This window comes from Diorhabda sublineata, chromosome 11, assembly GCF_026230105.1.
Source record: "Diorhabda sublineata isolate icDioSubl1.1 chromosome 11, icDioSubl1.1, whole genome shotgun sequence".
NCBI lineage: Eukaryota > Metazoa > Arthropoda > Insecta > Coleoptera > Chrysomelidae > Diorhabda > Diorhabda sublineata.
In genome coordinates this window covers 4585509-4602574 of record NC_079484.1, presented here as the reverse complement: position 1 = coordinate 4602574, position 17066 = coordinate 4585509, and the positions used below count along the sequence as shown (strand labels likewise).

General features: G+C 33.5%; 1 protein-coding gene across 5 annotated transcripts in view; it reads right to left on the bottom strand.

Annotated features, from left to right (window-relative positions):
- LOC130450202 (TLD domain-containing protein 2) overlaps positions 1–17066 on the bottom strand; it is a 235304-nt gene that overhangs the window by 203080 nt on the left and 15158 nt on the right. For 4 of the 5 annotated variants that reach the window (XM_056788455.1, XM_056788463.1, XM_056788456.1 and 1 more), the window contains exon 1: positions 10851–11001. The exons of the other annotated variant lie outside the window; for it this stretch is intronic. In XM_056788455.1, coding sequence (XP_056644433.1) covers positions 10851–10960 — 110 coding nt within the window. In that variant the 5' untranslated portion in view covers positions 10961–11001. Of the gene's footprint in view, positions 1–10850; positions 11002–17066 lie in introns of those variants that run through there. 5 annotated transcript variants of the gene reach the window in all.

Here is a 17066-nt window from a genome sequence, read left to right as displayed (position 1 = left end):
AATTTATTGTAAAATCTCTTAATTTGTTGTAAGATCACTTAATTTGTTGTAAAATCTCTTAATTTGTTGTAAAATCTCTTAATTTGTTGTAAGATAATCTTAATATGTTGTAAAATCTCTTAATTTGTTGTAAAATCTCTTAATTTGTTGTAAAATCTCTTAATTTGTTGTAAAATCTCTTAATTTGTTGTAAAATCTCTTAATTTGTTGTAAAATTACTTAATTTGTTGTAAAATCTCTTAATTTATTGTAAAATCTCTTAATTTATTGTAAAATCTCTTAATTTATTGTAAAATCTCTTAATTTGTTGTAAGATCTCTTAATTTGTTATAAAATCACTTAATTTGTTGTAAAATCTCTTAATTTGTTGTAAAATATCTTAATTTATTGTAAAATCTCTTAATTTATTGTAAAATCTCTTAATTTGTTGTAAGATCTCTTAATTTGTTGTAAAATTACTTAATTTGTTGTAAAATCTCTTAATTTGTTGTAAAATCTCTTAATTTGTTGTAAAATCTCTTAATTTGTTGTAAAATTACTTAATTTGTTGTAAAATCTCTTAATTTATTGTAAAATCTCTTAATTTATTGTAAAATCTCTTAATTTATTGTAAAATCTCTTAATTTGTTGTAAGATCTCTTAATTTGTTATAAAATCACTTAATTTGTTGTAAAATCTCTTAATTTGTTGTAAAATATCTTAATTTATTGTAAAATCTCTTAATTTATTGTAAAATCTCTTAATTTGTTGTAAGATCTCTTAATTTGTTGTAAAATTACTTAATTTGTTGTAAAATCTCTTAATTTATTGTAAAATCTCTTAATTTATTGTAAAATCTCTTAATTTATTGTAAAATCTCTTAATTTGTTGTAAGATCTCTTAATTTGTTATAAAATCACTTAATTTGTTGTAAAATCTCTTAATTTGTTGTAAAATCTCTTAATTTGTTGTAAAATCTCTTAATTTATTGTAAAATCTCTTAATTTGTTGTAAGATCTCTTAATTTGTTGTAAAATCTCTTAATTTGTTGTAAAATATCTTAATGTGTTATAAATTCTAAACATCTAGCTTCTTCAACGCCAACTAGCACATAATTACCGACGGTCACGTCTATAATCAATCCATTTAACTATAGTTTCAGCTGTTTGAAATTTTTCTATATCTATATTTATCGTTATTTTTTTTATATATCGTAGTATAAAAGTATTTAAAATTTTGAGGTTATGTGTCATTTGCATATTTGAGGTTACGTGTCATTTGAATTTTTGAGGTTATGTGTCATTTGAATTTTCGAGGTTATGTGTCATTTATGTGGTTAGATGCTATTCAAAATTATTCCTATTATTCCCACTGACCTTCCAATCCAATTCAATAGGGTTCAGTTTCCCGTCAAGCCTGTTCGCGTGTGTCTAAAGTCTAAAAACTATTTATTTTTGTTACACAGAAATATATTTTCCCGTTTATTGTTGTATTTCGAAAAGTATATTTCAAGTTTTTGAAACTTCATTGTATGTAGTAATTTTGGAAAATTGATAATAACAACCGAGCAATGAAATTTAGTTATTATATTGATTAATTTGTATTGTAATGATCTCTGTTACTGATTTAGTGGCATCAATGCGAACGATGCCGCGGCTAAAAGCTACTATATAAATAAATTAAGAGCATTGATACAGCATACTAATTGTTTTTTTTTTATTTGATATAAGCGATAATATGATTAGTTAAAAATGATGTCGTTGATAACAGTAAATTAAATAAATTAGATACACATTGGTTTCAAAATTTGTTAAAACTACTTCAAATACGAATCTAAAAATATACTTGAATGTTTATTCTGACGTTCTTTGTCCTCAATATTATTACTTGATGTTTAATTTGTTTCGCTAATTTTTCGTTTATCCATAGTCACAGTTAACCCTCCATTCCATTTTGGTATTCTTATTATTTTGTCAACCATTTTACTGTTTCAAGTTTCAAGATGTTTATTTTGATTATGGTTGAGTGTAAATTTAATTGATGAAGACAGAAGAAGAGAGAAACCAGATAAATTTCTTTCTTCTCCTAGATTTTCAATTAAAACAGATTAAGCTAATTTTTCCATTATTAGAGACAACATTCAATAATTTTGATTAGAATTAAAAGTTTTTCAAAGAAAATTAAGTGGAGGTGAACTTTCCCTAGAGCAAATATACGATAAGGCGTCTTTTGAAACCTAAAGGTTTTCATTTCCGTAAGTGATGCAATAAACAAAATTTAATGGAAAGGCCAAACATTCTTCATTGTCGTTACAAACACTAGAAGAAGAAAACTTTTGGTATTTGGACGAAGCTTTGGTTGATATTGTCCTAACAATTAAAAAGTGTTGGCAAAGCAAGGAAGTATTTAGGTGAGTTTTGGTAACTTACATACCTGAAAAACAGGTCAACTGATAGCAACTGTTTTATTATAGCAACCGACGTTAATTTCTTGCGAACTTCCGAAAAAAATTAATGAAAATCGACGTAATTTGAAGTGGAAAATTATTTTTGATGGCTCGAATCAAAATCTCTGTTAGTGCTACTCAAAATTAAAAAAAAAATCATAAGGATACGATGGAAACTCGACGCAAAAAACGAGCTTTTTGATAAGGTTGAGCTTGCCCCAAGAAACATCGAGGCAAGATGATTTCAGCGCTCGATTCTCTCGGCGTTCAAATGCGTTTACGTATTTACTGATTTACATAACTGGCGCAGTCAACGAATTAAGAAAAAATAACCTGGAGCTCGTTTTCTGCCTCGTTTTCGTTGACAGCGGCGGCAAATTTCCACAAACATACATTAATTATGCCATTAAGCCATTGAAAATCATTTTCGGATAATTTTTTTCGATGATTTTTAGTTCAGATCGCAAAAATCTAGACCCGTACCTTATGGGGTTTTCCACATGAATTTTCCGGTACTTTCGATCACTTGTTGCGAAGGTTTTCCGGCTTGCAAAGCTTCTTGCGATATTACAGCGTTCTTATTCGAGGTTCAAACTTCAAGTTACCATTTTTTCTACGCCGAATTTAAGAACTGCTGTTTGGTGATGTGGTAAGTTTGTTCTTCCGGTTTACAAGTTGAAATGGCGCGCTAGTTACCGATCTACAAAATTAAAGTCCAAATATCTTGAGAGCCGGAATAGTTTTGTACACTATTATCGTTAATTTTATATAACGCGACATTTTATTATTTCGCTCGATGTCGATCTTTTTAATTAATCATTGGGAGGTTTAAAATATTCTGTTTTTATCGGGTACTCCTAGATCCATAGATTACGTTGTTTATAAACAATTATGAATAACTTTCTTTCTATAAAAATTTACTTTCAATATTTGGTGACCTTGTAATAGTTCGACTTTCTGTTGGTTATTTTATACAATGAGGTAGTCTATGTGCGTACGTGTTGTTGATCATGTAGTTTCAGAATATTTCATGAGATTTCTTATCAACTATATATCAAAGAATTTCTTGGAGTCGAAACTTTAGTAGATAATTAGCAGTTTTAAAGTTTCACTATTGCCTAAATAGTAGTTTCGTATTCTACATCTACAGGGTATAACAACTTCGGTATATGGATTATTTCAAGCACTTAAACACATTAGTATGACCACTGTAAAACCGATTCGGAGCGGCAACTTCGACCGAATTTTTCTGGCATCGGACGAATGTGATTCGTTATATACAAAAAATTATTTCAAACGAAAACGACCAAAATACTGCTAAAATCTCATACGCATTAGACGCATTATTACTTTCATTGAAAAAGGAAGTTTTCAAACTATCCGAACATGGAAAATTGGTGTTTAGACAGAAAAACGATTACTAAAGCCCGTCACAAAGAGTGGCCGCTTCGAGAGGAAAGTCTTGTCGTGTGCCTGATGAATTTATGACGGCTTAGTGTACATCGAAACCATTCCAGATGGACGAACGCTCAATGCCGAGATACCAACCACAATAGCGAGCTGATCTTCGGTTTTAGCTACTCTAAACAACTGTTCCATGTTATGTACACCTGTTCCTATATTTTGCCCTTCATTATAAGCTCTATACGAGGTCTGGTTATTAAATAACGAGACTGCGCGCCTAGATGGCGCCCTAGACGGGTGGGGTATCAACTAGTGAATTAGGTATCTAGATATCTTGTCTATGCACGACCCAAAACACTTTTCCGTTACTATTATAGTAATTGTTCAGTAGCGGTTTGGAACGAATGTGTTTTTATCTCGTGCCGAAAAGCAGGAGCAACGTATCAATATTAAATTTCTCGTTAAATTGAAAAAAACTCCGACTGAGTGCTATGAATTGTTGCAAGAGGCTCTAACTCGTGCGCGTGTTTTTGAGTGGTGTAAGCGCACCCAGGTCGCCCAATGACTGTTTCAACTCCGGAAACAGTAACCAAAATCAACCAAATTGAACGTGCAGATCGTCGAATGAGCATCCGGATGATTGCCGAGGCTGTAAACGCCGCTAAAAAAACGGTTACAACAATTTTACACATGACAAAAGTATGTGCGAAGCTGGTGCCAAAAAATCTGACTCAACGGGTCTGTCTGCTCAGATTTCCTTGAAAGGTCAGAAAAAGATCTGATATGAAAGGGGCCCGGTTTGAGTCCAAAAAAGACTTCCGTCACTGCTTCGATCAATTAAAAAAACGTATGGAAAGGTGTCTCGTTATTTAATACGATTTAATTAACCGAAAGCGGATTCTTACAACAAGATACTGCTAAACTACATAATGCGAAAGTTACGACTGATGAGATCGAATTTTGTGGTATTAAACTCCAACAGTAATTTTGGAACCTACATCGCCAGATTATTATTTATTCAGATCTATAGCGAATTTCTTGCGTGGGAAACATTTTAACCCAAAAGAGACATTGAAAATGAAGTAAATCTAACACAACCTCAAGAATGGATTCATCAAGTAACTGCGAATTTTCTAAGCGATTGTTATTTGCCTTTCTTATTTATTTCGGAAGCATCAACGTATCCCACGGCCACAGTAGTTGATATCTCCAACCACCGTGACATATGAATGCAGCATCTAGTAACAATGTTGACTATGAGCGTATTTTTCCCATCGAGAGCTTCGTTTACCTAACGCCCGACACAAAGTTCTTTCTTATGTAGAATTCAATCAATTGTCAACGAAATTACTTCTGTTATATATTCTGTTAGAACTTATATACTTCCTCGTCCTAATTGCTTGTGATCACATTTCTATATTTTACCTTGAATTGATTTATTTCAATCCAATATTGATCTTCTTTGTCCCAATATTTTCAGTCCCCGATGATAAATACAGTATTATATATTATAAATAAGTAAGAAAAATATTAAAGATAGTACACTTGGTGTTTTTTCGCCACAGTCCCACTAAAAAACCGCTCATAAATTACTTCATTTTGTTATAGAATTTGTTTTTTTCAAATCTAAAAGATATGCAAAGATTTTTTATTAACGCACTGATCATTTTGAACAATGTATTTGTTTTTAAAAATAGACGTATTTGAAATAATCACGTTATTCTGCCTTACGAACGTAATTTTAAAAAAGTTTATTGATTCTACACCACGCAAAAAAAATTTCTAAAAACGTTGACTTAATGCCCTTACTGCTGCTGAAATCTTGATAATTTTGTCTGATTTTCCATGAAATAAACTGTATATGGTAACGTTAGATATTTGTCTTATTTCTGGAGACGTACCAACGTAATAATTCATCTTCAAAATCTGAATACAGCACAAAATTTAGAAGGGTCTTATATTTGCCAATTTCCATGCCCATTACGCCTCCAATTTCATATTTACTTTCCCCAAACCGAATTCTGCTGGTTTCGAGTCGGATGTAATGAACGACTCGCCTTGGCTTAATTAAATTTTAACTAGAATTTAGGGCGGTTTTAAGTAATGCCTTTACAATGCTCCTAACGTTCGCTGCCTCTATCAGTTTATTCTCATGAAGCAGAATTCTCGTCTGTTTTTGGAACAATAACATTAGAGAGAAATATTTGGTAAACTTATCCAGTCAGCGTAACGGACTTTATGATCATCAATTACACATATCTCCAAATGCTATCAGAAAGATAATTATAAATATTACGAGGGTTGTTTTTTTCTTTTTCAACCTCTGATCTGTAGAGAAAATACGTGTGATTAAGCAAAAAATATTGTATCACCAAAAATGAGGTTAAATACGTATCTGTGTACATCTTTGCAATAACTTCTTCATAAAAGGTAGCCGTCGATAATTGGAAATGAGTTGTGAAGGTTTCTTTGAGCTCTACGTCAACTTAGAAGATCCACCCTCCAAGCCACTGCCACATCTCAGGGAAAAGATGAAAATCACTCGGTGCTAAGTCGGGATTAGATGGAAATTTGTATTTTTGGAGATTTAGCTTCACCTGACAAATTATTTAATAAAAATAGTAGGAACTAAGTATGTCCTTTTGTCTTTCGTGTAACAGTTATTGGGAAAAATTGTCATGTAAACCAAACTTCGAAATCAATTCCATCAATTCTGAATATTACGATACCAAAATTGAGATTATTCTTACAACTCGTTCTTTGAATTTTTTAGAATGTCTAAACGTCAAAATGAATTATAGATGGGGAGCTGGGTACAAAAAACAGGGTCGATAAGGTGCGCGCCATTTCAGCTTGTAACCTAATTTTTTTTTAATTCATTATCAGCGCCAATTATCAATTGATTTTGATCAAATTTTTCTTAAAACTTCTGGGAATAGTTATACTTTTTGATAAAGTTGCTCAGTATTGAGTAACAATTCGTGGTGCCCCAAGAAAATGCTCTTAGTTGTGCCCTAAAAACCTAATAAAAAAAATTTCGCGCGTGCACGTTACGAGGTTTTTCGGCCAATTTTTTCGTTCGGGATTTTCATATCCGACCTGTGCTGGCCTTAAGAAGTGGCTTTTGGTGATGTACTAAGTTGGGGCCGCCAGTTTACAAGCTGAAATGGCGCGTACCTTATCGACCCTGTTTTTGTAGCCAGCTCTGGAACTATTAGATCAAAAACAACTTTTTGATCATATATCCAACTCACACTGTATGTATGTTTTTTTGTAATCAATATTTGACTAACTTCCCGTTAAGGAATCAACTTGAAATTCTACATGCTTACTTACATCCGACAATATATGAATCAATTAAAAATCTACTAATTAATTGATCAATTAGTGGTAATTAATTAAGTTGATATTTTATATAGAGAAATTTATTCATGGTTTTTGCTATTTTTATTCATATTAACTCAGTTCAAAGATTTACTTAAACTTTATCAAGAAAAATCAAAATAAAATATTTTTAACATCGTTCCCTGCTAATTAAATTGCGGGGTGGTTTAGAACCAAAAAAAAAATAATAGTAGGATGAAACCCATTGAAAAAGGAGGAGAATATGATAAAATGAAAAATAATTTACGGGGATCTAAGGTCAGGAAGGAGAAGGGGGTGAGTTTTAAGGGTAAAAAACGGTTTATCTCGATTTCCGACAAAACTACAAGTCCTATCGAAAAAAGTAAAGTGACAAAGTTATAGGTAATGAGAAGTTCTACAACTTTTGTATTTACACTTTTCACATATAACTTCAAAATTTATTTGAAAAATGAAAAAAGTATACTTTCTAATAGAGCAGTATTTTTCAAGCGACTGACGCTATCTCTAGGTCACGCCACGTACTTTTCAGACAATCCTCGTACTACTTAAAAGACCCACCGAGAAAACTAAAGTCCATCTTATCGTATTTAACCATTTCGAGGTTATTGAGAAAATGGTGAAAGAAAGAAAAAATGAAGATCGAACTCCTACTTAATGAATCATTTTCAGTAATTGAAAAAATCATTAGGACACTACCCAGACTGCGAATCATTCGGATTGGTTACAAAACGCAAAGCTGATCTAAAAAATGTCATACAAAGTATTGTGAAATAACAAAGTAACAGTATAAATTATTTTTAACAAAACCTCTAGTTGGGAGAGAGAGAAATGCTGTATTGTCAAAAAATTGTTACAATTTGTAAAGAAAAACTCATTTGATTTCAATTGGCAAGTGATTGTGCATTTTTTTGCATTGTAAAATATTGAGCCCTCAATTAATTCTGAACGTGGAGTAGGTAGGTAAAGATTCCTAAGTGGATAGCTGCGCAACGTCCTTTCTGAAATTGGAGATGAATTTTTAATCCTGCAGTGGACCTGCTGTTTGGGACGAGTAAATATCTAGCAGCTCTCCAAACGTGTGCTCAATTAATTCAAATAGTGCATTCTATTAAACACAGACTAGCGAATAGCGAATCAGAGAAAATAAATGATATATTTCAACGCCAACATTTCCTCTGGATGACATTATTATCTCGGATCGATTAACATCATTGATTAATGGAAATTTACACACACACAACAAGAAATTTATACAAAACTGTATTGATTAAGTGACGAGTCGTGCTTTTTTCTATTCATGATCTTCGTTTCTAGTGTATTGAGTTGTTGGAAAAAATAATTGAAAAGGAAACATACTGGAAACTGAAATTTTAATGGTAGATAAACGTTCATCATCATCTTGTGTACAGAATTAATGCAGGATTACTAAAAAAGCAGAAATGAAAGGAGAGGGAATTATAAGGACACACAGGACGAAAAAGAAATTGATGGGAGAGGTAACATCAGAATTGAGAAGAGTCAAATTATTGGAGGCTTTAGAATTAATAGAAAATTATTGGATAAATGAAATTATTTGGTGAAGGTTTCAACTTCATCATCTTTTTCTGTTTACATAAAAGTTTTACGATGAAAATTGCCTTTCTGGAAAATGTATTTGGAATACGAGGAGAAAATCCCAAAATTCAACTAATTTATGATTTGTCAAGAAGACAGAGAAGTTTTTAAAACGCGTTCGCCGAAAATTGAGTTTCGAAAGATGTTTTTTTACTACGTAATTATTCAAAAGGACAAAACAAAGTGTTTCAAAATGCATCAAGAGGCATTAGAAACGAGTCATTTCTTTATACACTGAAAAAGTGAAAAAAACTCATACAAAATCTGTTTCATTTTTACTACGGGAATGTATTGAGAGCGGACCGAGCGTAGTTCTACTAAAACGATTATTGCGCGTAGATTAGGTTAGATTTTTCTGCAGTTTTCAAGGTTTTCACTCCGAACCAAACGCAAAAAAGAGGGTATGAATATGATCTGCCAATTTACTCAGTTTTCCAAATTTCCAACATCACAAATAAGGTAATAAGTCTTATCAAAATGACACTCGAACATACAAAAACGAAGATAAAGGCAAACCAAAGAATATAAAGGCCAACTCAGGATTAAAACAGGAAGATCCTTCATCCACTACGCTATTAAATCAAGTATTCGAATGGATAGTACTTAAAAGCGGTTTAAACACAACAAGGACACTAAAAACAACTGCTGGCATAAGTAGACAATGCAGTTATACTTAAAACGTTGGAAAACGTGCTGAAGGAAATTTGCAGAGCAGAGATGGTGAATCCACGAGTCAACAAAGATAAATTGGTGTCTATGATAATGAGAACACCACAAAGGAAAAGAACAATGAGAATTTTTTAATACAACTGAACGAAAGAAAAATTTAAGAGCTTAGAACAAGTTCAAAGTTATGTATATCTTGGGGTCGTTATCAAGGAAGACGTTGACGAGGGAATAGAGGCGAAACATGGATTCTTAGCAAAGAAGAGGAAGAGAAGTTAGAGAGGAGGATGCTAAGAGGTAAAAAGGAGAGAGAATTATGGCTAAGAAGAACAAGTAATGAACTTATTTGGAGAAGCAGATCTAAGAAAAATAATGAGATCCAAGAGAATAGAGTATATGGATCACGTACAGAATATTCCAGATTTTTGGGCAACAACAAAAATTGTGGACAAAGGAAAAAGGAGGAACAAGAAAAAGGGAAAAATGGTACGCAGAGGTGATGGAAGATCTAAAAAAAAAGAGAGGAATTCAGGACTGGAAATCGAAAGCAAAAAATAGGAAAGAATGGGAAGGAATCCCTTCCAAGCTATGGGTCTAAAAGATCTGCGTGTAGCACCTACGTACATTCAAGATTTCTAAGTCTCTAATTCGAAGAAAGGTGAAAAATTTGAGGATATAGATTCAACACAAGAAAAACTAAAATATAACCAGCCAAGATCATCATCATATATCGGAAAAAAACTTTTGGTAATTATTTAGAATTGGGACTCCAGGCAAAAATCGCTCCAAAAAATTTTTCACCACCTGGAAACTATGCCATTAGATAGAATTAGATAATTAAAGGGGGGGGAGACATGTTTCATGGGGTTTCATCGAAAAAAAAAACCCTTTTTAGGTATAGGTATAGCTTAAATTCGAATAATAAAGTGACAAGGAGAATGGAAAGTGCGCTGGGTAGAGACGACTAAACGTTAACCAAATTATAAACACTCCTCCCCCTCGCCGCTTTTTGCTACCTTCTGAAATGTATGATCAACGATTTGAAAGAAATTCATTCATTCATGTGTAAATTGTGCCATGTAATGTCTAAAATAATTGAAATAATATGTCTCCTCCGCCTTTAATTATCTAACTCTACGTAATGACATAGTTTCCAGGTGGTTGAAAAATTACCAACCATATTTTTCCACTTTACAAACGGTGTAGAAAAAACGATTCGGTTAATAGGAAAGGAACAGAGTTTTGTACATTATCAGGAAATGAAAAATGTCACACTTTACATAAATTTTGTAATACACCATACTAAAAATAAAAGAGAAATAATCAGATATAAAAATGATATAATAAACAATATAAATAAATAAAATAGACTCACTGCCAACTAATGCCATCTCTTAGTAAAGCGTGTAAGCCTCGGAACGAGAGTCTGGCTCCTACAGAATTCGATCGTTGTTCTCGACACTCGCCACCAGAATGCGCTGACATTCTGTCTGCGCAACACTAACTTAAGCACAAACAAAAAATAAAAAATCTGAAAATAAAAATAACGCAAAATAATAAAAAAGAAATAAATAAATAAATCAACGAAATAAAAAATACGCATAAAAAACATTCCAGAAAATCTATTTTAACAAAAAGAAGCGATGTTATAGTACGGAGGACATAAACTAAAAAAATTTAGGTAAGACGAAACAGTTCCAAGTAGAAGACAGGTTTTTTAAAACAATTTATCTACTGGTTTAAATTAAGAGGCGCAAATTAATAATAGTATACGAGTCGATACCCAAAAGTAACCGGAACAGTATTGGCATGGGTGGAGCTTTTGTAGTACTGATTTCTGCCTGCTAGAGCCTGCCTAGCGCAACTCGTCGCCAGTTCAGTGCCGCGCGGGCCGTTGCCACGTTCTGTTCGTCACCAGTGACTGTTTTTGCTAGTGCTATTTCACTGCTGCTTCGTTTTTTTATGATGGTTGTGAAATTTTGTTTTCTACTCGATAAAAACGTTGCTGAAACTGTTTTAATGTTGAAAACTGCTTACAAAGATGATGCTATGGGGAAAACTCGAGCGTATGAGTGGTTTTTTCGGTTTAAAAATGGCGACATGGCGACTTCGCTCTGGACGTCCATCAATAATATCTCGGAACTCGGTTCAGCAAACAGGTGACTGGTTGTTCCACCATGACAACACACCTGCATACTCAGCCATCACTGTTAGCCAGTTTTTGATTAAAAATAATATGGTTCCGCTGCCCCACGCACCTTAGTCGCCTGACCTGGCTCCGTGCGACTTTTTCTTGTTTCCACGCATGAAAAGGGGCATGAAAGGACGACGATTTGAAGACATCAAGAAAAGAACGAGACAGGAGCTTGCAGCCATCTCTAAAGATGAGTTCAAACAATGTTTCGACCAGTGGAAGCACCGCTGGGACAAATGTATTACTTGTAATGGAGAGTATCTTGAAGGGATAAGTTTAAAGAAATAGTTATTTACGAAACAAGTGTCTAAAGTAGCCTGTGCCTCATGCGACAATAACATGAGTCGATAAAAGGCCTTTACACACGAATTGCATACAAGATTTTTTCTACTAGCGAAAATTTTATCCAAATACACGTTTAATTAGTAATTTTCTTCACGCACTAGTGCGTATATAAGATGTATTTATTATTATTTTGAACATTTTCTTCAGGATTAGAACATATTAACAAAAAAACAGACGAATTCAATAAAAATCGGAACGAGTGCAAATCGTACCTGGGACCTCCCGCACGTGAGCATCGAACATCGAACTCTAGCCACTACCCTACGGAGACCTTAATAATAACTTTATTTATTCAAATGTGAAAGTTGAAGCAATATTACTGATAAAATGATCAAGCCACCCATTGGCCTAACTTGGTTACTAACTGATTATAATAGTTCTTGCAATATCAATTGCAGACGACAGTAATGCAAGGAACAATCAATTTTTCATAAATACGCACGGAACTCATACCAAATCAATAAAAATAATGTTTACTCCCCGTATAAAATTCGCCAAACATCTAACAAACCATCAATCCACGTGGGCTCATCATCTCCACTGTTTACCAATGAAAACATCGAATCGTAAACATATATATATTGGCTGAAGCTGTCGGAAGGGGTATGTACACAATTTATTTGAAATATTCCTGCCAGACAGTCTGCGATAAGCAGTGGCGTCGCTAGGTGAGATTCATTTAATTCGTAAATACGGCGTTTTTTAGACCATGGGCGAATGAAGACAATGAAATTGCACAGTGTAGTGTAGTAAATAAATTTTTCATTTATCGAGTGTTCACGAAATGAGTTGCTGTGGATCATTTACAAAACCGAAGAACGCGTAAAGAAAAACTGAAATCAGTTGACAAAGATTTTATACGTAGGACAATTTACACTTTATATAAGGAGTTGCGAAATTAGAAGTAATACAGTAAAATGTAGGAAATTATCCAGAATACATTTATACCAGTTTAGAAACTTTGCGTCAAATTTTTACAGCATGTGGTTTTAAACAGAAAAAATTTAAAAAAAGGATGCCAATAACCGAATCGTCAAGGATAGTTCGATAAAGACAAGATTGCGTCAGATAAAAGACTACCGAAGTTCTAATAGACGAATGGGGTACAAAACGGGCTCACTTACTCACGTCTGGTACCCTGTTTAAACCAAACGCCCTTAAAGGAAGGTACATTTTACTCGTCTATTTACGTTTTATATTTTAATATTCAGTTGTAACAAGTTGAAGAGATACTTGACTACAAAACAATGTGGCATATCGGAATGTATTACAAGGAAGTGGCCTCGTTTATGTGAGTCAGTAAGTTTGAGAAAATTCTTCTTAAATAAGAAAAATTGATTGATATTCATTAACACACCTATCTTCATTAGCAAGAGAAAAGACTGATGTTTAAAAATAAACACCATCTACGTGTGTAATTTCAATTATTTTCTAACATAAACGAGATATATTATCATGGCAGTAAAGTTTGCTGTAATAGGTTAATATTTACGATAATAGTTTCATGGTCGCACAACAACAGTCCAAAACCAGTAGCATTAATTATTAATAATTTACAGGATGTTTCAAATTCAATAGTTTTGAATTTTATACAATATAGTATCTATTAATTTATATTATAAATAGACGATAAAACAAATTACTCGTTATCAACATTCCAGGACAATTCTAAATCGTTTTTCAAGCTCCAGGTTATCCAGAACGCGCAGGAAATTTACTAGCCGGTTTTATTAGGCTAATAAATGATCCGAATACATTTTATGAACTCGATTTTTTCCAGCGCCTGTACTATAAAAATATTTTATCAATACTATCAGTACAAGTGTTGGAATGATGTTGCTTTAATGTTCTTCCAATTAAACTTGTGGCTTCTTTTAATGGATAACAATGGAAATATTAATCTGTTTGTCTATATCCAATAAAAAAGTTGAAACGTCGACATAACAACTACCGAGTGTTATATTTAAAGTGATTTAACAAAATTTATATTCGATTTTTCACAATCTTCATCATTACGCATTCTCTTTAGTTGCGTTAAAATTAATTATGAAAATTTCGTTCTACGAGATTCAAAAATTGGACACAAAATCATTTGAATATTCGAAACTATAATATGGTTTCAAAAATCCAGGATTATTTGAAAGGTTAAGAACTTAAACTAGAGTCTTTTTCTATTTAAAATATCTCTCATGCAAATGCAAGTTTAAGGTTAGAAAGTCAATAGACGCCAGATCTGGTGGTAAGTGGTAACTAATGGTAGACAGGAAATAGGATTGGATATAAATATTACTAAATAAAAGTTTATGGTCTTCAGCATATTAATACGTCACTAGAAATAAATGGACAGAACTTCAAGAGGATCTTCAATTTTAATTGGATACTACATCACCAAGCCACTAGAGCGGATAAGGAAATTAGATGCAGGAATGATTCGGTCCGTGTAAGTTTGAGAATTGAGACAAAAAATGATTAAATATTATATTTTGTCTATGGTGTTGTACGGCGCTGAAATTTAGACACTGAAAGCTACTACAATTAACTGTACAAGGTCTGGTTATTAAATAACGAGACTGGTTACTAAAAAGGGTTTTATTATAAAAATTATTCTACGTTTGAATGCTCCCCTTCAATAAACTCCCCTCCTCTCACCACACACCTTTCTATACGTTTTCTCCATTGATCGAAGCAGTGCTGGAAGTCTTCTTTGGTGAGCGCCTTCAGGAGCTCTGCCGTTTTTAGCTTTACCGCTTCCATAGACCCTTTCAAAACAGTTGTTATCTTCGGAGACAAAAAAAAGTCGCACGGGGTCAAATCTGGTGAGTACGACGAGTGTTATGGGCAAATGCGTTGTCCTGGTGCAAAGTCTACCAGTTGGGCCGTTTTTTACGAACTCGTTCTCTCAGGGTTGCCAAAACTGACAAATAGTAAGTCTGGTTGACAGTCATCAACGTTAATGTCGAAAAAACGATCATCATTGCCTAGAATTGCCTCAAAAACACGCGCATGAGATAGAAAATTGTCCCCATAGGCCTCTCGCAACAATTTTTAACACTCGGTCGGAGTTTTTTTCAATTTAACCACAAATTTGAGATTGATGCGTTGCTCCAAGCTCTCCACGATATTACGCGAGGAAATGCAAGAATGTGGACTGTGTGTCACTCGGAGGTAAGTCAAACAACATATCTAATATATAACCTACCGGAGCTGATTCGAACCTGGGACCATTATCATTGATTTAGGTTAGGTGGATTTTACAGTAGTCGTACCAGTTTGAGTACATTCCAATTGTTTCTCTATCTAATCGTTTGGAAGTGTGTATATCTTCGTTCTGTGGATCGATTTTGATAACTCGTTATTTCCATCGAGTATTGAATGACTGAATTGATTATTTTGTAATCTGACGTCTTTATCTATGGCTTTAACTGATATTAATTTAGTACCGATGCTAGCTCCTACGGATACTTCGGTTTCTTAAAAATTCCGGTGCATCGTTACCATCTTGTACAGTTATTATTACTTGATCTTCGTCGGTGTCGTTACCACGTATACCTCTTGAATTTTCAGCCATTACTGTTAATACTGTTCGACTCTGAGTTTTCCTATCGAGATTTCTTGAGACTTTTATCGTACCGGTTTCTGCGTTGATGCTAAATCCTTTATCGTTACTCCGCTATCTTGGTCTGTGGCTTGAACTCTACCGACACTTGTTCCTACTTCGGGTGATTTGGATACTTTGTACCTGTGATGTGTACTTTAACGATAGTTGTAACGTACGTAGAAAAATCGGGACGGGAATTTATAAGGTTTGTTCCAAACTGTTAGTAGTTATCGGAAGCGTTTATTTTCTGCGCAATCCCCGACTATGCACGGTTCTTGTAACAGTATTTGCTATCAATCAAGTATCGAAAAGACCGTCCAGGTTGGATATCTATTGCGCAGAATCGTCACTGTCCCAAGGACGGTTTTTTGATAGATTGGAACGAACCTATAATAAATGTGCTCGCCAAGACTCGTGTCGAGAGCCTCTAGAGCGTGAGTTTGGACTGGTCATAGAAATTTAGTGCCTGAAAACCAAATTATAGTGAAAATCTGGTTGCATGTACAATATAGGGTTGTTTAAAATAAACCACTAAATATTTAAATCTTTCTAAATAGTTATTGTTATTTTTTATAACGAAATTGAACAATAAACACTTTTACGAATTAAAAAACAATCTTATGTTTACAAAATATAAATAAACAAAAGTTTGTTGAACCAAAAGGAATCTATAATCATCAACTGACCTACACCAATCGTGTATGATGTATAAATAAATAAAGTCTACACTTTTTATACTTAAGTTTAAAGATATGACAACACTGTTGTGAATATGTCAAATATGACATTGTCATAATAAAGTTTGAGACTTTTAATGGTGATCGTACTATGAATAGTGCCACCCGAGTTGTTTATAGATAATAGAAACATTCAACTTGGTCAAAAAATGGAATTAAATCGCAAACATTTTCGTAGGATGATTTTCTATGACTTTCGACGTGGATTAAACCAACAGCAGTGTGCCTATCAACTCGTTTGAGCTTTTGGTGATGAAGAACGATATTGCGTCAACGTGTTTTGCTGATTTTCCGAAGTCAATCGTGGTCGAACTTCGCTACAGGATTAATATCGTCAAGGTCGTTCAAAATCGGATGTTGTACCAGAAAATATTGATGCCCTGGTAAACTGATATTGCAAGATCCTCATGTGACATCCCGTGAGATTGAGGCACACTTGGGCATTAATTCCACTCGCATACATTCAACACTGCATGAACATTTGGCTGTCGAAAAGGTTTGTTCGCTTTTGATACCGCATAATTTGACACTCGTGTTGAAAAAACTCAATCGCGGTGCTCAAAAAATCTTAATAGGCGACGAATCATAGATTTATGCATATAAACCTTAAATCTAACTCAAACGACTGTATGGGTCTTTCAAGACGAGCCATGGTTCCATTAGAGCAACGTAGAGCGATTAATTTTACTACATTTACTTGCCAAAAGTGTTCGAAAA